Raw genomic sequence first — 22,273 nt, forward strand, 5'->3', positions numbered from 1 at the left:
CCAAACCACATTTCTTTCATAATTCTCACCTCTTTCCTCTCGAAGTATTCATAAGCAGCTGTTTGGCTCTTTAGTTAGACTTTACACTCGATTGAAATGGCTTCGGCGGTGACTGATTACTGCAGGACATTAGTAAGTAGCAATTTTTCAAGTTTTCGTCTCTTGAATTTGTACTATTTCTGTAACTTTCTGAAATCGTTCTGTTAAAGGGAGCGGACGGGCGGCAGTTGCGTTTAGCGGGCCATGTTGGCTTTGACAGCTTACCGGACCAGCTTGTCAATAAATCAGTGAATAGAGGCTTTTCCTTTAATATTCTGTGCATAGGTAAGATATTCTTCTTGTAAAATAAGGAACTTGCTTCTACCTGGATAGAGTATGCACGAGTTTAAACCTATCTACAGAATCGAACTTCTTCAAGACTTTTATCATGTGTCAAACTTATTCAAAACATAACTTTCATGTGTTTAGGTTGAATTACTTCCAAAACGAGAATTGAAAAGGAGGAAGTGACTTAATAGAGGATATTTTTATATTTAGGTGAAACAGGAATCGGAAAATCAACTCTTATGGATTGTCTTTTTAAAACGACATTTGAAGGTAGGTTTGGAGTGATCAAGTGTTTTAGCGTTCCTTTCAAATTCCGTGGAATCCTTTTCAGTTTTGATGGGAAGTGATTCAAGCGCGTCTTCCTTTTGTTAATATTCATTGTTGTTGTGGTCGAGGTAATAGGTGTGGCTATCCCTGAAACTATTAAATATTGCATGGCTGACAGATTCAAATGCAGCACTTGGTACAATCGTTTCATTCACTTGTGTGTCAAGGAACATCCTTGAGTTCTAATCTCTTTCGATATTGCAGTACAAGTACAGGCTATGTGAAAACTTTGAAAGGAAAGTTTAGAGCTTCTGCATGGTAGAATTTTTTGTGCTGTGTATTGTGAACGTCATGACCATCAAGTTAATTTTAGGCACAATTGTTACAAAAGAAATCAACCAGACTAGAAAAATAGACCAGACCAGAATAATAATTACTTTAAACACCTGTTGATCTTAAACATGTTGCTTCTCATTTTCCCGCTGCCACAAAACTCTCTTTAGGAGTAGTACACTGTATTTCTTGACTTTCCATAAAATTAATTTACAATTGTATCTTCAGGAGCAACAAACAACAACAACATCAATTGTTTGTTTCACGTTTCCTTACTCTTTTGCTTTAAATTTACAATTTTATTTAGTTAATCTAGATTACTATAGAAATTTATGAGGAAACAATTAAAATATAGATATTTAGGGTAGGCGTGCCAGATGTGGTGTCTTAGCAAACTGCATAGTTTTTTTTTAGTTAGACACTAGTCTTGTCAAGTGACATTTTAAGTTGAAGTAGCAATGAAAAGCTTAGAGAACAAAAGACCTTTCAACCTATCTACAACTGTCAGCCCTGTACCAAATATCTTTCCAGTAATTCCTCCCCCTTGACTGGTTTCATCTCACTGTAGACTCTGAATATACAAATGGACAATTCAGAGTTCCTTTGGGCTTTTTTCAATTGCTCCCTAAATTATTCAACTTTTTTGTCTGTCTAGGAATTCCTCATTCTCATCAACTTCCTGGTGTGAAAGTAGAAGATCACACCTATGGTGAGTTCAACAATGTTACAAATGATGAAAAGTTTGTCATTTTTTCTTTATTTTCATTTATGTGATCATATGTGTCTATTTCATGGAAAAATTATCTTCTTTTCCTCTCCTTTATCATTCCTAAATTTTCATAGAGTTTGGAGTAAAGATATTTGGACATGAGTTCCTGAAATCCACTTACATTCGCAGGGAATACTTCTGGTGTACACTTTCATTCTGTTGGTGCATTTACGATAAAATCTCTTATTAAGTATCCATGACTAATGACAGTTTTCTGCCAATTACCTTTGGTAGATTTGAATGAGAGCAATGTGAAACTGAAGCTTACAGTTGTGGATACTGTTGGTTTTGGAGACCAGATCAACAAAGAAGACAGGTATGGTGTCTGCTGTATTGATTTTCTTCTTAAATTCCTTTTGAGAGTGTAGTATATACAGGTTCACCCAGAGGCACAATAGGAAACTTGTATCCGAATTAGGATTGCCACTGGATAACTGTTAAAAGCCTGGCTACCAAAAGCAGAAGAACTCAGAGCATAGCATAGAGCTTCAGAGAAGGCTTTGTCAGATGAAGGCAATTTGCCAAAGTTGTGTTTCTCAGCTGAAGGAAATTATTAGACTTAAAAGCACTGATAATGCACCAAACTGTTTTTACAGGAACCTTAAGCATGTTATCTTTAAGAACTTTTGTGTGGGATTGCAATAGATTGCTGTCACTGTGACAGAATCATGAGGTCCTTCAATCATATGCCACAAGCTGTAATGAAGTAATATCCCAGTTGTTTCTTTTTCAAGGGTTGTTTATACTAATTGTACACATTCAGGACTTTGTCTAAAAAGTGAAGTGGTTTGTTACTATTTTCAGTGCCAGTCCTATTGTGGAGTATATTGATTCCCAGTTTGAAAAATATCTTCAACAAGAGCTCAAGATAAAAAGAACTCTGAATGTGTACCATGACACACGTGTTCATGTTTGCCTCTACTTCATCTCTCCCAGTGGCCACTCGTAAGTCTTCAGTGTATGGCTCCTGCACTCAAAATATTCTTTCAAATTCTTGTCGTATTCTCACCACTGTTATCAGGAGTTGCACATCACCCACTCCTACATATACTTGTAAGCTGTGCTGCCAATCACAAGTGTTCTGTTTCCCAAATACATTTATAAGTCTTAAATGGGTTCTGGTGTGTCTTATTATTATAGAAACTGTGATGTAGCAGACTACTTGGGGCTCAAATACATGTGTAATAAATTTTTGTTACCCAGAACACTGAATTGCATACCTTTTGCTGAAGCCATTTTGGTTCTTTATGATGCAACTTTACTGTTAAGTATAGCTACAAGTAAAACATAACTTTTTGGGTCTCCAATGTACTATGAATCATTTTCTTATGTTGTAAACCCACCTCCCTCTTTTAATTTTTAGTGACTACGCAATTATATAGTGTACTTCCCTTTGTTAAAGCATAATTATTTATTCAAGGTTGCACTTTTCTTCAGGTTAAAATCTCTGGACCTTGTTTGTATGAAAAAACTGGACAAAAAGGTTAGTACATGCAGGTAACACTTCAAAGTAACATTATGCTGATGCCAGTGTTGATTGCTTCTTTTCTTGGAAATTGTAATTTTTATGATAAATTGACCTTGTGTCATCAAATTCAGTCTGTAATTATACTTGTGATGAACAAATCAGACTCCAGCTGTGCTTTTATTGAAGCTACTGCTTAGCTTTTTCTTAACCCTTAAATTCCCAGAAGTGATAAACATGAAACTTCTCCTTATTATATCCAAACATTATCCAGCAAACAGGTAATGAGAATACTCAAACTTTTCAGGTAGAAGTTGTCATCTTGATTTAACACCAAGTTCTCATAACTAATTTACAAGGAAATGTGCAGCAGCTATAAGGGAGAATTAACAATCAGATCTTGGGAGCTTAAGGTTTAAATAGCTTTTATGAATTGGGCAACCTACACCTCTGAAATAAGAGCCTTATTCTTCTCAAAAAACAGTGTTGTTAAACCTCAATAAGGAAACAACTTATTCCAAATATGCTTTTTTTTCTCTTGCTATGTTTACAGGTGAATATTGTTCCCATAATTGCCAAAGCAGACACCATAGCAAAAAGTGAACTGAAACAATTCAAAGAGAAGGTGAGCTTATGAGTTACGGAGAATTCCATGTAAATGTACATTCATTTGATCTAACACAGGCACCTTGATTACATATACATGTACATCCATGAAAAAAAAATGGTTAACTTTCTCCTCTATTTTCAGATAATGGAGGAGCTTACAAGTAATGGTGTAGAAATTTACCGATTTCCAGTTGACGATGAGACTGTTGCTGAGATGAATGCTGGCATGAATGTACGCAAGTTGATAAATCACATGTTCCCACTACCTCAATACTATCAAATAGTTACTTACCCTTTACACCGTAACATCAAAATGCACTTTCTCCATGATGTTCTCTATAAATTTCCTCAGGTCCTGACAAGGAGAATCTGTTTTAAAAATCGAGAGTTGCCGTATACAGTTTTCATATTTACTCGACAGTTCTTTTATCTGTCAGTGTGCATGTTACGTGTGCGTGTGAGTAAGCTGGTGATTTTTTTTTCAGGAGCAAATTCCATTTGCTGTTGTTGGAAGCCGTGAAGAGGCTATTATCAACAAAGTGAAGACGAGAGCCAGACAATATCCTTGGGGGACTGTAGAAGGTACTGCACATGTACCCTTTTTGTAACATCACAGCTGACGTGAAAGAGGAGCTGATTACTAACGATAGTATCGTGCTAAAAGATTCCTGATAGCGTTATATACAGTACTTGTTGAAAGATGGTCACGCATGAAGGAAAACTGACCTTTATTTCATTCTTTCTAGTTGAAAATGAAAACCATTGCGACTTTGTGAAACTGAGAGAGATGCTTGTACGGTAAGTTTGTACTGAATTGTTTACCCATGGAATATCGAGTTTTTGAACATCGTGAGGAGAAGTATGGAGACCATTCGTGCCATGTGCTAAATGCCTAATCCAGATCACGTGAATATATTTGATTTATATGATTAAAAAAGGAAGATGTTTTTGATAGTGACGTCATCTTTGCGTCTGTCCTCCAATGGATCATAGGGAAGAACCGATGAAACTTCGTGCATAATTCAGCATATCGTAAAACAATGCTTCATACTTTCCAGAACAAACATGCAGGACTTGATCGACAAGACGCATACCGGGCACTACGAGTTGTACCGCAGGAACAAGTTAGAAACCATGGGTTTCAGTGATGGTGACGGCGACAAACAACCTCACAGTCTACAGGAGACGTACGAGCTCAGGAGACAGGAGTACGTGAAGGACATACAAAGCAGAGAAGAGAAAATGAGACAGAGCTTTGTAGACAAGGTCAAAGAGAAAGAGGCTGAATTAAAACAAGCCGAGCAAGAGGTATGTGATGTCGATAACGGTTGTGTACCTCAAACGTCGTGTTCACCTCATCTTTTTAGTCTAAGATAATGTGGTGTTATTAACTGAGTTGATCATGTAAATTGGCCACCAAAGGAAGTTTCCAAAGCGGACGTTTCGAGTTTAGCCCTTCTTCAGAGTGAAAGAAATATTATGTCTGATACTTAGACAGTGAACGTGTGTTTAATCTAAATTGCTGGTGGTAACTTTGAAAAGAAGTAAGATTGATGTTTGGTACTAGAGAGGATTTTTATCGTAGGCAACTATGTTGAAACACCTCAAACGTTTCCTTTGGGTATCGCTCACCTATACTGTGTATCTACAATCCTGCAAACATAAATCCAAGTTACATTGCACGAATGTAAATGAGAAATTATTCCTTAGAACGGCGCATAGTTGTTTAATAGTTCATCTGATATATTGCCTTCTTTTTTCTGTTCTTTATTTTTCGCATCTTGTGACTATTGGTAAACTTGAAAAACATTTAGCTCCATGCCAAGTTTGAACATCTTAAGAAGACACAAGTAGACGAAAAGAAGAAGCTGGAAGAAAAACGAAGGTTGCTGGTAAGTGAGAACAAAAACGCCAAATGCGCTCTGTCGTCGTGTAACGACCTCGTTGACAGCCGCAGTTAGTGTTGATTAGTGGCTGAAAAAAAAGTTGCGTAGTTTAATCGAGAAATAATCGCAAAAAGCTTATTTTGACATAGAAAAACGAGAAGAAAAAAAACAGCAATAATTTTACCAAACACGAAAATCGCACTAGAATGAGAATAAGGTTTGTTTGTTTGTTTGTTTGTTTGTCTTTACTAACGGGTACGTTAGCTAATTTTAATTTGCCTTTTCAGGACGAGGAGATAAATCTTTTTAACAAGAGAAAGGCCGCCGCCCAGGCTGCGCTGGCTCAAGCACAACAAGCCACCGCTCAAGTCGCAAAAGAACAAATGAAAGGAAAGAAGAAATGAAATGCCAGACACGCGTAGAATGTAACCAAATTTTTAATTGTTGTAAAGTTTGCAACTCCGTGAAATGGGAACCTACAATAGATATATACTAAATATCACATCATGTATGCTACATAACTCTCCAAACAGAAATTTTGCAACTGAACATGGTATTAGTGGCCTGGGCATCAAAACCTGTTAAACCTGTTAAATTGTTTACACCTCGTTTTTAGGCTTCAGTTCCTCCCCGGTTACTGAGTTATGAAATGGTGGATGGGAAAAAGAAAAAAAAAAAAAGAAGAGGGCTCCTGGGTCAAAAGTGACAATAAATCGTAAACTCCGAAGGTCTGGTTTGTAACTTTACCTTTCGGCTGTTTTAAATTTTCTTGCAAATCAGCGCAATTAATTTGGGTTACAGCATGATAAAGCCAACTGGTTAATACGTTTCCGTGTTCTCATTAACTGTTTACTGGATTATGTGGTGATGTTGAAAGGTGTGTGTAATTCACTTTGAAATTCACTTTGGCGAAGTCGAGGGTCAACTCTTGACACCTCCACATCAATATGCATATTCTCCATACTGTCCTCTAAACATTTCCAAAGGTGCTGACAAGGAAAATCTATTTACAAATCAAGAGTTTCTGTGTTCAATGATCATTTCCCTTATTCTCGTGACCTTAATGTTTGATTCAGGGGTGGTATTGTAAAGAGAAATTAGTTGCCAGTCATGACACCTAAGAGGTTTAAAGGTTTAACATACCAGAGACAAAATAAGTACCACGATCAACTTGAAAGTCAAATATTTCGTCATCTTTATTTCACTTCACCTTTCATTATGTTAGTTCACTGTTGCATACTTACCATTTTAAAAAAAAGTATATTTGGGTTCTACCTTTATAACTGGACCGTTTTTGATAATCGTTTAATACGATATCCCCTTGTCGATTGACTGCATCAATCGGCATCAATTTCTAAGACCCTATTAAATTTAATTGTATTATGTAATTGGAATGATGATTTTTGAAACATTCAAGCAAAAGATTACATCCTTTAAACTTTGGAACCCCTAAGCTTGACGGCAACCAGTTTTATCCTCATACTCGCTGGAAGTATGCAATAAATATATAATTAACGATTTTGGTTTCTCAAATCCTCCTTGAAGACATGGAAGGAAATGACGAAGAAAACTTCGAAGCTGATATCTGGGCCCCTAATATTTATCTCTAGTTAATATTACGCTTGTTCTCGTTAAGCTGTGTAGTAGACGTCTGGATAAAGAGTAACTAAAGATGTAACAGCTAGAAATGTAAAAGCAATAAGCGATTTTGTTTGGAGCAATTAATAAATTGACACACAGCCCTTATGAATTGTAGTTTTCTATGAGAGAAACCCATTCAAATGTCTCGCAGAGCGGTTTGACCGCGTAGGACTATTGGCTAGGCGTTTGGAGTGATTGACACTGATTGGCCGAGATCGACCGGCACTGATCTACTTTCTCTACTTGATTGGTTCTAATGTACATATCCCGGCCATACTTCAGAATACGGCACTTGTGCCTACAACAAGCCATTTACAAGTTCCAAAAATCCTAACATTTGGTATCAGGCCCAGTCTAAGACATTTCGGGTAAAGAAGAATCGCATTCATTCGAGAATACAAAAACCACTTTCATATCAAAGCCCTCGCACTTGCCCTATTTTAAAGGTAGCTTTTGACATCTTGGAAATGATCCATTCCAAATGTACAAGTAGTTAGTTGGAATTTCACAGTATTACAATCATTTCATTCACTCACTAAAAAATTCACTCTATGAACTCGTCCACAGTTTGTGATCGAATATGAAGATTCAAACATTATAATCTAAATTCTACAAAAATGCTTATCCATCATGACACAATTCAACCATTTACGAGAAAAGCTCGTCGTCGCAGCCTCGTATCACAAACCAAGACATTGTTCATTGAAATCCATGGCTAAACGTCCTGTTTTTTGTTATTTTTGTTTTTTTGGGGGGGGAAAGTGAAATTCAGATCAAAGACGGCCCGGGAAGTTCACGGCAATGGCCAAGATACTGCCTGAAGCCAGTCCAGCAACCAAACACCTAGGAAGAACAAGAAATGAGGGATTACTATTCAGAATGTCAAATATTTAGCATATTGTAATCTCTGCATGAATTTGTTCCCTCTCCTTTCCAATTGTCTGAATTCATTGATCCCCACCACCGTCCCCCCCCCCCCCAAATCCTCTTTCGTGGGTATGGGTGAAAATCATTCTTGATGTATTGTAAAACATCTATTGAGTCTGTTGTCAGTCACATAATTCTTTGAGTGAGACATGAATGGAACGAGTGCAAATTATTTCTTCGTGAAAAGTTTGGCCGCAATCCTAGATTTCAAAAGCAGCACAAGGTAGGGGAGGGAGAGGAGTCTTTTGAGACGGTAGATGAGAGACAAAAATAAAGTAGAGCGGCTCGGTGAACAATCGCAAGCTCTTAACGATAGTCTACGTTGCGTGTGACGTACCTCTGGTCAGTAGAGATGGTTAGAGCCCTAATGCTGCCGTCGCATGGCGGATAGGTGTGAAGAAGGCACAAGTCATGAGTTCGCCACAACCTCAGATATCGGCTGAATCCTCCAGTCACGAAGAAATTACCGTCTTTATTGAGAGCCAGTGCCTTTGGTTAAGAAAGAAAACATGAACAGATTAACCACTTTCTTCTATGGAAACGTGGTTGGTTTAAAAAGATAAGTTAGGGAAGGTTTGGGTAGAGAACATCCCCTGAGTATTACTAACTTATCAAGAGTCCAGCTAAAATTTTCCTATTACTGTGATGATGTATGAGAATTCGCCGAAACACCAAAACAAGCCCATTTATGGATTTGATGTTAAATAAGCCAAAAGCTTAAAATAGGAACCCGGGTGCGAAAACCATAAACTTCACCATTACCTCCCCCATAATGCTTTTGGTAACTGCGATAACATACCAGCATCTGATCATCCAGTTTTTTGTCGCTTAGAAGCCGGCCGTTGATGGTAAACACCGCCAGATGACCTGTGCCGTCTGTGTAGTTCACTACCACCAAACCATCGCGGCTTAGTTTCAACAGCCTCGGTCTGACGCAGTCTCCAGGCCCTCGCAGCGTTCTCAAGAGATTCCCCGCCGTGGTGTGCAAAAGACAAGGTCCCTCTGACAGAAAAAGAGAAACATAACATTTAACACTCTGGTTAACCTTTCACCTCAAAAATAACGAGCATCTAATTTCTCCTAACAGTATCTTTACTAAAACAAAAATTGAAGTCACTAGGACAAAGGAAATGATCGCCAGCTAAGAAGTTCTGATTTTTTAACAAGTTCTGCTAGTTAGTACCATACAAAATAAATGGAGTAAAGTGTAGAGAATATGCCTATGGATGTCATTCGGGTGAAGGCACTTCTTCGACAATCGGCTTGTTGCTTGGAAACGTACCTTGCGAACCGCTGACTACAAGTCCGAGAGAAGCATTGACATCTACACAGACCACTGGCTGCTCGTGACCCGTGAGAATAGCCAGTGGAGAGGGGTTGTCGCCTGCGGAAGGATAACCAACATGTGATTTACTGAGTTAAACAAAGAAAAAGCACCCGGGTCCTCACTAAATTCTTGCCATGAAAATATTTTTCAACATTTTCTAAGGAGCCATCCAATGATGACTCTACTCAATCCCTTTATTTTTGGGCCAAATGTTTTATTACAGAAAAATACTGTATCAGGAGAAAAAAAAGAGGCCGAAGAAGGAAATCTTCGCATCGATTATGATAAGTCGAGTCACCCCGAGGGTTTTTTTTCAGTTTAAGACAGAAACAGGAATCTGTTTCCTCTTTTTTTTTTTTTATTTTCTCTTGCCTTCATGTACTTTGTATAATATCCCTCAACTTTACTAAAGTGAAGGAGCAGCTAATTCCCTAAAAAAAAAAAAACACCTATGGCTTCTAATCAGCCAACGACTCTCCCTTCCTTAGGCTACATATGAAGAGGGTGCTTGGGACTTATAGGAACGTCAGATTGATGACATATATAAAACAAACTATAAAACGATTTTGAAACGAAACAAATTATTTCAAAGCAAGCACCCACCTTCTTCGCGGTCAGTTGCTGCTACTCTCTGCAATTTTTCACTCCATCGCCAAACCAACACTGTAGCATCACGCGAGCCCGATACAACAAGTGCGTCTCCGCCTATCAGCCCCACGTGACGTGAGTAAGCCAAGCACGTCACCACATCCCAGTGGCCAAACACACACTGCGTTAATTTTCCTGTGGAACGGAGACACAAAATGTATGACGAGAAAATCCTAAGATACGGGCAGCTCCAATTTTGCAGACATCTCGATGCCGTGAGCATGTAACAGGGAAAGAATCTTACTGTTTTCTTCATATTTCATTTATATTTCGTAAGTTAAATTTAGTTTGGAAAGTAACTAAAACGTACCACCATCCGCCGAAAAACACTTAAAACTGTTATCCCAATAGCCGCAAGCCATGATGTATTTGTTGTCAGCGGTCACCACGAAGCAGCAGGCGCACGGTGTGACAGACTGATCTAAGGGTTCACCGAGTTGACGCTTCTGGCGTCCAGCGTTTGTTGCTGCAAAAGAAAAGTAGAATATTATTTGAAAAGGTCTCGCAAAATGGAAAACAGAGTTTGATTACCCACCTAACATGGGATCTTGCTCAACTTGAACTCCTCGAAGACTTTGCTTTGGGTCTGCTAAAGAGAACACATTTACAAGGCAAGATTACTTTGGACCACTTAACTTTCAAAATATATAATAAGTAGAAGGAATACTACTTCATCGTATTCCGGCTCTTACCGATTATTATACTCTAAATTCACTGAGTCGTCGCATAATAAGAACATGTCATGTGGGTTGGCTCTGTGTCGATAGCCAGCTGTAAAACCTCAGAACCAAATCCAACTTCTATTTATAACAGAGGAAAGGAAGGCACTCACCCGGTGCTTCTCCCCACTCAGGAGAGTGATTGGGAACCAAAGAACTGCCGAAGAAACTTAGCGAAACACCGGGGAAGAGGGGGGGGGGGGGGAGAGAGGTTACCATGCGATCCGGGAAGAGTGAAATACTCCTTTTCACTTCCAGCTTGAGGCAGTGAGATAACTTCGATGACTAAGCGAGTCAGTCTCGTTGCGCAATGAGTAACATTGTCGGGTCAATTGAAGCTGCTCAGGGAAAAGTTTAATTTCTGTGAGGCTAGGCAATATGGAATTATCAGCTTTCTACTCCCCTTCCACTTACCTGATGTAAACCACTTGTTGACCGAGAAACACTGGTTGCAACTGATTGTCACGACAGCAGGGGAAGGGACGGTGGAGTCGGTGTTAGCGGCAACATGAGTCACAGGGACATCAGACGTAACTTTGAAGGTTAAATATATACCTGTATGGAAAATAAAACGAACATCATCACACACTAGCGTAGTTTTATTCCGAGCTTTTAAACGTCACTGGAGGAATAGAACATTCGGCGCATTGCATTGTAACAAAGAGAGTCCAATATATTAAAGTTCACATGGCAACCAGTTGGACAATCACACATGGTTTGATCCTACTCTGGTTTACAGATTTAATGAATGTAACCGAAGAAGTTACAATTCATAGACCCAGTTCCATATTCAAAGATGCAACAATGATGCGTACACGTACTTTTAAAAGGCTCCTCTTCTTCCGTAATCTAAAAAAATAAACACAAAAAGTTATTGAAACCCAAACTTAAAAGATTAATCTCTTCTCTTGAAAAGACTTTGAACGACACGCATATCTAGCACTCCAAGTGGTGATTTTCTCTTTCTTTCACACGTAGATTTCAAACACAGAGCGCTGGAGCAGTAAGGAAAATAAAGAAATAAATTATAAAATAGAATAGTCACATACCGGAGTTTCTGGCGGAATCCGTGGAACATGTGGTTCATGTAACAACTGCGAAGGCGTTTGACCAAAACTTTTGATCTGTTGCTCCACGGCCTGAAAAAGTAACATCACTCACGGTTACAGAAATACAAGAACGGTACCTTCGGTTCCAAAAGATGAAAACAAATTGGGCCTAAGTAATGCGCACTTGAAAAGGCTCTTAACAGGGCCAAATTTATCTTTTATGAACTCTTTGTCCGAAATATCGAGTTCATAATCTAATTGGTGATAAGGCAAGTCTTGTCTAGTCTGGCAAGTCTGGTCTAATCTGATCTAATCTGGAGAGAGGGTCAGGTGTATCAGCAATCTAGTAGCATTTATAAAAAGTAAGGAAGCGATATCATATCAAAAAGGGCAGCCGGGAATTGACTGAAAACTACCTCCGGTGGTAAAAACGAGGTCTTCTATCGAGATCACTCACTCAATAAAAACAGTGCTAACCTCTCTCATGACAGGATCAGCTATGGAGTCCAAATCTACATTTCCCTCGTAAGTAAGGTGAAAAAATACGTTGGTGGCCTTTTCTGCTTCAGGACCTAACAATAAGAGGACAAGTTACTCTCTGACTGTAACAAGAGCAATTCTACGCAGAGTAAAAGTTCAAGGAACTGCATATGGCGTTGAAGGCCAATGTAAACTCACGTGATCTTGTTGGCATGTATCAAAATGCAACCTTTCTCAAGGGCGCGGAAATTGCAACCAGTGACATGCCCAATAAAATATGTAATCCACGTTAGACGCGGGATAATTTCAGCAAACGTCACGCGCTCGAAAACGCGCCAGCGTCAAGCGCGGGAAAATATGAAACTGATGCAAAGCGCTAGTGAATGTGTGGGAAACTTACCGCTACTAGAAACTTGTACCATTCATCTACTTATGACGTGTAGAAAAAGTAGTGGCTTTGATATGCTCGATAAAAAGCCGCTGTTTGGAAAATGAGCCCGGGACCGAGCTCACAAGAGAAAGGGAATCCAGCCTAATGCTGCAGCTGCTTTGTTATTTTTTTTGTCTGCACTTTACCTTTCTGTTTAAATCCAAATATTAGGTCGACCCATTCATGTAGATGAGAAGACACATATCTCGACTCCAGGGCCTAAAAGTAAAAAAGAAACTACATTTAAAGGATATCTGAAGCGAGACAAAGTTCACGATCGTGGCATTAGTTGCTGATCGAAGTTTATTGATTGAACTGCTGGACTTCAATCGCCCAGTTGTTAGTCAGACGTCACTCAATGTGATGTTGAGAGAAATAAAAACCTTCGTTTAGTTGATCCCTCTGATATCAATCTTCTATCGCTGCATCTCTAAACTAGAGTGCCTTAATACTTACAGCTCTGTGGAGCATAACAAATTCCTCGGGAGTTGACGCCCATTTGGGAAGCTCCACATCGTCAATGACTAATCCATCATCATCGATACCAAAAGTGAACTGAAAAACCAACGTAACTTGAGCTAAGTAGTAGCAAACGGGTTTTATATCCAAACCTTACTTTATATGTAGCTTGAGTTTGAAGATTGAAGGGGAAATCTGCTTTCACATTATAACAGATAGACTCTTACATTATTCGAGTTCACAAACATCTCTGGGAGATAGTACAGCTCTGGAATAAGCTCCTGCAAACAAAAACATAAGAGAACCTCAATACAAAACTAAAAGACCAGAAACATCATGCGCAATAATGTTCACATGTTACGTAGTTTAATATTTGCATGTATACACTCATCACTCCAGCAAACAAAATAATTCTCCAAACCGAACAAAGCTAAGAGTGACTGCCGTCTTTTTTCATGAGAATAAAGGAAATGATCACAAACCAAAGAAGTTCTTGGTTGTTATCCAAAATCTCCTTGTCAACACCTTAAGAAATGTATAGAGAACAGTATGGAGAATATGGAGACTGATGTTAGGATGTAAAGGGTTAACAGGGCGTGAAATTAATTTTTTTTTTCTAATAGCCACTTGGCTCCTAAATTTTTCAAAGTGGTAGCCAATTCAAAAAAAGTTGACCGCCATTTTTAGAGACGAAAAAAACCTTTTTTTTTAACGCTATCAGAGTTCTAGATAAACCCTCCAAAATTAAGTTCTACAAAGTTCTACAAAGTGGACGCTAGGATGGCTGATATACAAAGTTCAAACTCACCTAAATCCAAGATAGCGAATAGTTTTCGATCGAGATGCATGTGCTGCGTTTTGGAAACAAACTTAACGAGGAAGTTTGCCGCGGATTTATCCTTGCAAATCTTTTTATTTCACTACATCCCTAGTTATGGTTATGATTAAGCATTCTAGTCGCCAATTTGGCGACTACTTTTCAGGATTTAGTCGCCAAAGTGAAAAATTTAGTCGCACTGGCGCCTGTATTAGGCCCAATTTCACGCCCTGGTTAATATAATGTTTTCGCACTCACCTTGACATCAGATGTGTCTCTTTGGCAATTTTTCCAAGAACGTATAATGGAACAGAAAGTCCTTCCAGGATGATCAAATTTTCCTCCTTGAAGATTAAGGAACTGAGTCGCGAACGGCTCCTGTTGGAAAAGACATCAAGAGGCATAAATGCCGAGTTACGGTCATCAGCCTGGTGACGCAGAATTTCCTATATCGTTTGCGCCGTTGTTTGGACTCGTCACGCAACAGAGAGAGAAAACGCAGTGCGAGAAAGAATCACAGTTTTTCAAGATTCGTAAAACGTTAGATAATCCCTTACCCTCCATAACCCGAGCCTCTATCTTTGATACACTTCTGTCGAAGATTCTATCCCAGCTTGTATTTCAAATATAGTAAAAAAAAGGACAGAATTGACCCTGTGAACCACAAACGCTCTCGACATCTTCTCGATTACATAGTCACCTCACCGAGGGTGAACTAAGAAGTGACGAAATCACTGGAAATATTTGCTTTATCTGAGCCACGGAGCTGCACACGACTGACAGATGTTTTTGAGAGTGTTCTAAAATTTAATTTCGTGACAGTTTTTCAGATTCTGGCACCTCGTGTTTCTGAGACAAGAACCTTCAGGCATCTTGCGATGCTTCAATGAACTCTGCTCTAAAAATGCACCAATAAAACGTGTTTTGCATCGGTTGGTAAGAAATAACACGCAAGAACATTGATGATCTTGTCAAGTAAATAAGGCAAATCAACTTACCACACGAATCATCCAAGCCAGTGTGAACCCGGATGTAGAATAGTGCGTTCCATAGTGAAACGGGGGGATGTCGTCATTCTCATCCCATGATGCATAGCGCTCCAGAAACTGTGCGTGTCTTGTGGGGTTTAGAACACCAATAGGCTACGAACAGAATAGCAGAAAAAATAATTTGTCTCGACGCAGTGATGAATACCCCAATAAAATCATGCTCCATAATTAGGTAAGTGATTAAAAAAAGCAAGAAAACGTTGGAATCAAAGTAAACGCATTGATTTTCACACTGGACTATACAATTCATTACGTTAACAGACTATTTTCATTACAAGAATTCGAAGTTTCTCATCAGTATCTTTCTGGTAAAAAACAAGACGAAATGCGCTCCACATCCTTTTTGCTTTCCGTCCATGATCTCTAAAAAAAGGAATGTACCTTGCTAATTTCGGAAACTAAGGAAAGTTGCTGGTGCCTGGATACCATGACCTCGGCATCTGAAGCAAATGACGAATTTCATGGACATCTTACCTTGGACAAGTCCCTGTAATTGTTTGAATCAGTCAGGTCCAATGTGTCAGACTCGTAGTTTGTCAAAACCCACGGAAACACTGGGTACTGATTAAGATCACAAAAGCTTCGACCTATGACAACATGAGAAAGAAATAATAGTTCGGTAAATAATCAATGTTCTGAAAAAACAATTCATCGCCCCTTGTAGGGAGAGCCCTGAACAGACTAGCGCCCCGCCGAAAAAAAGTATTTGTGACCCAGCTCTACCCGGATTCCTGTAGTGTTTTTAATTGGCTGCATATTACGATATGTGTAGAAACTCAAAACCGTCCATCCAATCAGGGCCGTTATGAGAGTACACCTATCAGCTCTTAAATAATCTAAGCTGGAAGCTTAATGATCGAAAGAGACAGCTGCGGTAACAACTTTAGTACAAGTAAAATCATATACATAGAATGAATAGATAAAAAATGAATAAGTTATCAGCAGTGACCCGAAGGAGAGTTCTTTGTACTGAATTTCTCGATCGCATTGGAGAGTGGTACGGTAGATTTTAAGTAAGAGGGAAAATCAGAGAACCTCGGGGAAAATCCTTGGAACGAAAGCGAGACAAAAAATAAACTAAACGTACAAGAGAATCGAACCAAAATCAGAGCACTGAAAGGCGAGAGTTCTCGCCACTGTTCCAGCACTTCTTCCCGAATAAAGGGGTTATTCCTGCAACTCACCAGAGGGGACGAAAACTGATGAACTCGAAACATAAATAAGATAACTGGTCCCCAATATGCTTACCTGCGATGGTATTGAGAAACATAAGATACTGAAAATTCGACACTTCTCCCTTCTGCCAACGTAATGTCATGGTGGATTTCTGGAAAAGTTGGCGGGGAGAATACAATGATGCTGCCCTGCAAACCGAAAAAAAAGGACAAAAAAACCACGTTAACTTGGAAACAAAGAAGCAAACCAGCAGAAGTGCTCTCTCTGAAGGCTTAAATACTAGCCTACCTAGTTTGAGGTATCCCATAATATGTTCCGACTCCCACAGGTGGAAGAGCCCGGATGACTTTTCTCACGGTCTGCTGATCAGCGAATTTAAACACCACTGAAGCTATCAAAACAAGCAAAATACAAAGGAAGAGAAAAATTTAGTTCTTTTACTGTAGTCACTTCATCAAAACTGACTAACTTAATTTAAAAGGACAAAAAGAAAAGAATTATCTTCAACATCTTTGCATGCTTTGGTCCTAAGTCAATGACCAGCGCAGTTGAATTTAGCTGAATTATTGTTCGTTAAATAAAATGTTGTTGGTTAATTTGTTTAAGTGACCCAGTGACAGAGGGGCACAACACGGGAAGTCTCACGATCCAAACGGCCTACAACCGAACGAAGTTTCTCCCTTTCTCTACAGCATGAAACGATCTTCCTCTTAGCATGAATACTACCCAATCAGAGCCATAACCCCCCCACCCCCTGCGCATTACGTCCAGTTTCTCAATAGTCTGCTAGTAATCATTTAGATTTCAGGTTTGATAGAGGCACTGTGAGTGAAGCGTGGCTGTCTGAAGACTATCACCCCTTGCTAGAGCTTCTCCCTCAGACTTCCCGATCCGAAGACCAGCGTATAAAACATAAGGCCACGGCTATTTCCTCAATGAAATCCTTTTCAGCTCTAAATTTTTAAAAAAAGATTTTGAATGTGTACAAACAAAATGACAAAGCTTACTTCCAGTTGACGTATATACTTCGACCGCGCAGTTTTGCAGAAGATATCTTCGTGAAAATACGGCTTTGATCATATCCAACAGCCATTTACCATGGAGACAGTCCATATACATTATGACCTGGAGACAAACAGCATTCATCGCATCAGTTTGAGGCTTTGCACTTAAAATCATTTGCACTGAACAAAACCGCTGTGAAAGCATCTTTCACGGTTATTACTGTACAATAAAAATTGTGAATGAGTTCCTGTTCATTTTAACGAGGTTGAGAAGACCCTGTAGAAAGCAAGATCATTCAGTCCAATGGATGTTTCAAAGGACCCTAGTTTATCTACTGCACGTTGCAATATCAATATTCATATTCCCCATACCCTTTCCTTTACATTTCCATTAATACTAACAAGGAGAATTTCTTTATCAGTTTAAACTTAAGTTTCTTAAGTTGGCGATCATTTCCTTAATTCTCATGATCTTAATGAAAGATTTAGCAGTATTACTGTAGGGAGAAATTAGATACTGATCACCCTTACGGTTAAAAGGGTAAAGCATTTTAGTCCCTACTAATATTCTATGAATTCCCTCTCGTTGAATGTAATTCTAACCTTCTTAAAAAGAAAAAAAAAAAGTGACTCAAAAATCGTGACGTAGCCACTCTAAGAGTGTACCTCGCAGAAAACTGTGCTCAGTTCGAACGTTAAAGAGTCAATATTAACCCACACCAAGAACCTTTTCCCAATCATTCCCTATGTTTTATTTGACATATATTTTCAGCTGGCATATTTGCATGTTTTAGCCTTGCCTTTAAATTGACCGAAAAACTCCTCAGCGACTTCAGCTTTGAAACTAAATCAGAGTTTTCGTTGGAAAAAAAAAACAATCTTCAAAAGTTCCATCGCATTATTGCACGTCCAATCGTCTTTTCTTTGGACAACTTGCGCGCAAAAGATTTTACATTTAGAAAAATAGTCCAAAATAATCCTATTCAACAACTTGGCCGATAGCTGTGTCAAAAGCTATTAAAATATTTATGACCACGAAGGGGAACGAGGCAAGGGTAAAGATATATTACTAATAAATGACTTTGAGTACACAATGGAGTTTCAGTTGCATCGAACCTGAATATTTTAGAACATTTACACTTTAATTCATAGTTTTACTCATGATTCATCCAATACTTTTGTTCGCGCGCGATTGGTCTAAACGCAGCACGTGACCGAATACCCCCCCCCAAAGCTAAAATTGGGTGATATCCGAGAATATCACCCAAGCGATATTCCCCAATTTTCAAACCTTACGTCCACCACGAAAAGTATTCTTTTCAAATTTCCTTGGACATTACCTGTTCCTCGAAGCTTAAAGTTTTCCTCGAACTTCGATCTCGGAAAACTGTTCGCATCTTGGAACAGATAATGTCAGCGGACAAATATCCGTACATATTTTCGCGCCAAATAGAGGCTATTGTTTATACATTTGCGTGTATATTTGTCGAACAAAAATCCCTTTCTCGAAGAAAATGTTTAAAACATACCATCGCTAACATCGCTACCCAACGCCTGTAAGATATTATCACCTGTTTTTAAACACGAGGTTTCAAAATAAAACGCGATTTTGGCAGGTTACTGTCTCACACGCCAGTCTGCTACATTGTTTGTTCTATTTTCTGTTGCGTAACCGCACATGTTTTCTATCTGAATAAAGTCTAAACAAACTAAACTCTGTCAAGAGAAACCTATTTCATTGTTCTTTAAGGTCAGACAGGCTAAATGTAGGTCCGTTGTGGTTTTGCCGAGACTTGAGTGTAGGCGGAAAAAACACTAAATTATTTTTCTACCTCAAAGTAACTTCAAGGAGATTTTACTTCTATTACTACAGAGACTGGCGAGAGGCATTCGCTTGTTACCTGTTACTACTTTCAATAAAATTTACACATAAAGAAGAATCTAAAGGAATTGAGTTTAAGTTTTCAGCCCAGTCTTGTTTCTATACTAAATGATAAAGCCGTATGTTACATACACAGGTGTCCTCTACAATGTGAGTGAGACACTTAAGTTCTTTATTCTCATTGTGAAAAAAGATAGCGGTTAACCTTGGCCTTCAGCAAAGGTGCATGAAAAGTTACCTATTCAAAATTTCGAGAATATGTTCTTCAATACCAATTATTCTTCTCGTCGTGGTTCAATTTTATCCATGATTTAGATTTTGCCTTTTTTCCCTTTGTTTCAAACTTCTTATCACACATAACCAGACCCTCAAACAAAGGAAAATAATTAACAAAATGAACATTTTGAACCTCAACAAATACGAATTTCAACACCTGGCTTTCAGAACCTTTGGGCAAAAAAAAAATTAAATGCTCATTTTTTTTCAATCAAAAAAGCATTTCCGACATCAAAAAGACACTAAACTTAAATCAAAACAGCCCATGTCCCTACGGCAAACAATTGACCTCAGGGTTTTAATAAACTACAATATTTTGTATGCCGGGAGCCTTAGGTTCCTCTACAGGATATCGAAACTTCCAGGGTTAGTGGCGATATCCCGCGCGATATTCCAAGCCTGTTTTGCCGCCATGTCTAAAGCCTGCTTTGGCTTACAGCCAAACAAGTCCACTCCCTTCAGGAAGAAATGGGGGCACCTTCGACACTGCAGGCAAGACACGAGCTGCAGAAGAATACCATTGATGCGATCAATGAGCGATTCGTCGGTCCATTCTGTTTCTCTGGGATGCTTTTCGCATTCAAAGAGTAACAGCATCACTAGATGTACATATTCCAACGGCTTTCCGGGTAAATCAAGGTGCTTGTCGTACAAAGTTTTCAACATGCTAAGACACAACCTTCGCCCGCCGTTTGCGAAGAGCATGTCCTCGGCGTCATAGAAGCACAGTAGCCAGGCATCACCTTCAGACCCTGCGCCTTTGACACTTGGATACGGATCTCGTGCCAGCAACGAAAACCCTCGTAGCTTAATGCCGGCTATTACCGGCTGTGGAGGCCATATAGTATCAGGATTTGGCCAACAACATCCGTTCTGCGGCCAGATAGAGCCGCAACGAAACGCTGGGACCAGCTCTACAGTGTAACGCTCCAAAACTGTGAGTTTCGCCGAGAAATGATTGTCTACGTTGACGCGAATTTGATTCTGAAGTTCTCCGCGCCGTATTGCCTCCGCGACTAAAGATATGAACCGCGAGCGCACTTTTCTAGCGGACAGGTAGCCAGAAGCCGTTATAAACTCTGTCCAAAGAGACATGGAGCGCTTCCGTTCATCACTGAGTTTCAACATTGCACAGCCGGGCGGGCAGCTTTCATCGATAAAATTAAAAACTCCCATTTGATTCAGGTATAAATGCACTTCGAAGTTGCGGGGAGATAATGCTCTAACCCCTTGATATCTTCCATCCACGAGTTTCAGAGACGAGATGAAGCGTGGCTCTAGGCCTTCCACATGCTTCAATAACTCCTGAACCACTGAACAAATGTTTGTTATGGTTTTATAAAGCTCGGTTTTCCGCCTGTGTACCCGGGTGTTGACAAACTTTTGTAAACTCGCACGGCGTTCAGGAAATACAGAAGCCATCATTAGTAGGAGTGAGAGTACCGCATACGATCGGCACTCCGATGCGTTGTCTGTTCGACGGATACGTTTTAAGGCGACTACTTTCCAGTCTGTAGTATTAACGTGACAAAGTTGGACCAATTGAAGCTGTCAGCGGCTATTAATCTCTGGAACAATAAGCAGGACCGACTCTCCACCAATAAAATACCGGGGGTCAACAATCTTGAGTAAATTATGGGCCGAGAAAGAGCGCAAATCGCGACCACAGCTGTCCCTCACTAACGCTGATCTCTGTCCCCCTCAAAAACAAGCACTTAAAAACAAATTCTCCGCATGCCTAGAATACGTTCTTGGAAAAATTCAGCAGGTAAGGCGGTCGCAATGTTTTCAATTTTATCGGCTAAACCAAAGCCCTTTTGCATCTCTTTGCTGTATGCCGAGTCATTTACCTATCTTATTAAACTTTCTAAACACAGACCGCCCACCGCCTGCGTGTTATTGCTTGCGATATTGAAACTTTCGGCGACTGTTGCCTGGTTTAAAACATTAAGCTATCTATTCCGCAACTTGAGATATTTCTCAAAATGAGACATTGACTAGCACATGAACAATCGTAAAAAAGGAAGTCGCATCCCAAAAGCTATTTCATACATGGCAAGGTAACAACCATTTAAAATCATTTTTACCCGATTTTCATTGTTTATCACGGTTTTAATAACCGTACGTTTATTACGTTTAAAACAATTTGTCTGCGGCGAGCACGAAAAGCAATAAATCGAGAACAAACAACGGCGACAATAAAGAAAAGCACAAGAAAATGACAGCGATATCACAGGGAAGAGGAAGAAGCCGGCAGGTGAATTTATTAAAACGCACGAGTTGTTAATTTAGGCTTTCAAAAAGTCTTTGGACTGTTCATCACAATTGGCTGTTATAATTTCGTCGCTGTCGCCAAAAGCTGCGAAGTGCAATTTGATAATGAAATCCTAATAAACATATCAACACGCGTTTAGCACCTCGTCTTGAAAGTGTGTGTGTGTTCAAAAGCCGATAATAGCTGATAAATAGGTGACAAGAAGAAGAAACCTTAAGCCTCCACAATAAACAAAGTCGTTTCTAATTCACAGTTAAAATATTTCTGCCTCCAGGCTAAAGAAACAGTTCATAATGTTAGAGTCAATTGCCCCTTCCCGACGTCAAATTGGCGTAATTTTCCTTCATTTGAATTTGTCAAGTCTACGCTTTCGGCAGCATTTGTATCAACAAAAATAGAGCATTCATCTAGCACCTTTGATGTCACAATAAATACGAGTCAGAGTAATTGCGATTAAA

At 39.3% G+C, this 22,273-nt stretch overlaps 3 protein-coding genes across 4 annotated transcripts in view; 1 reads left to right on the forward strand and 2 right to left on the reverse strand.

Moving 5' to 3' along the window:
* The first annotated feature begins 19 nt into the window (after positions 1–19).
* Positions 20–7,402, forward strand: LOC131778299 (septin-11-like). The gene is made up of 14 exons (XM_059094709.2): positions 20–132; positions 210–324; positions 538–597; positions 1,583–1,636; positions 1,931–2,012; positions 2,501–2,641; positions 3,134–3,179; positions 3,715–3,786; positions 3,913–4,002; positions 4,256–4,352; positions 4,517–4,568; positions 4,829–5,078; positions 5,585–5,662; positions 5,944–7,402. Exons 1-14 carry the CDS (start codon positions 97–99, stop codon positions 6,058–6,060), a joined length of 1,290 nt encoding a protein of 429 aa, XP_058950692.2. The 5' UTR covers positions 20–96; the 3' UTR covers positions 6,061–7,402.
* The window catches only part of LOC131778298 (lipopolysaccharide-responsive and beige-like anchor protein), a 37,948-nt gene continuing 22,502 nt past the window's right edge, over positions 6,828–22,273 (reverse strand). Inside the window, exons 35-55 of one of the 2 annotated variants that reach the window (XR_010716192.1) lie at positions 17,386–17,503; positions 16,667–16,769; positions 16,451–16,566; positions 15,677–15,789; positions 15,152–15,295; positions 14,412–14,531; positions 13,564–13,617; positions 13,334–13,432; positions 13,024–13,096; positions 12,445–12,539; positions 11,968–12,057; positions 11,740–11,767; positions 11,333–11,473; positions 10,735–10,788; positions 10,510–10,665; positions 10,155–10,334; positions 9,507–9,608; positions 9,024–9,226; positions 8,562–8,713; positions 7,659–8,140; positions 6,828–7,530 (exon numbers count right to left, since the gene is read on the reverse strand). Coding sequence is in view for 1 of the 2 variants with exons in the window: in XM_066161366.1 (XP_066017463.1) it covers positions 8,071–8,140; positions 8,562–8,713; positions 9,024–9,226; positions 9,507–9,608; positions 10,155–10,334; positions 10,510–10,665; positions 10,735–10,788; positions 11,333–11,473; positions 11,740–11,767; positions 11,968–12,057; positions 12,445–12,539; positions 13,024–13,096; positions 13,334–13,432; positions 13,564–13,617; positions 14,412–14,531; positions 15,152–15,295; positions 15,677–15,789; positions 16,451–16,566; positions 16,667–16,769; positions 17,386–17,503 (2,211 nt within the window). In the remaining variant the exon portion in view is untranslated. Of the gene's footprint in view, positions 8,141–8,561; positions 8,714–9,023; positions 9,227–9,506; positions 9,609–10,154; positions 10,335–10,509; positions 10,666–10,734; positions 10,789–11,332; positions 11,474–11,739; positions 11,768–11,967; positions 12,058–12,444; positions 12,540–13,023; positions 13,097–13,333; positions 13,433–13,563; positions 13,618–14,411; positions 14,532–15,151; positions 15,296–15,676; positions 15,790–16,450; positions 16,567–16,666; positions 16,770–17,385; positions 17,504–22,273 lie in introns of both variants that reach the window. The other variant, XM_066161366.1, reaches the window with a different exon arrangement.
* LOC131778300 (protein mab-21-like 2) lies at positions 18,653–21,237 on the reverse strand. Its single transcript, XM_059094710.2, has one exon. The coding sequence runs from the start codon at positions 20,963–20,965 to the stop codon at positions 19,883–19,885; it is 1,083 nt and encodes a 360-aa protein (XP_058950693.2). The 5' UTR covers positions 20,966–21,237; the 3' UTR covers positions 18,653–19,882.

Source organism: Pocillopora verrucosa, chromosome 14 (assembly GCF_036669915.1).
Source record: "Pocillopora verrucosa isolate sample1 chromosome 14, ASM3666991v2, whole genome shotgun sequence".
In the NCBI taxonomy this organism is placed as follows: Eukaryota; Metazoa; Cnidaria; class Anthozoa; order Scleractinia; family Pocilloporidae; genus Pocillopora; species Pocillopora verrucosa.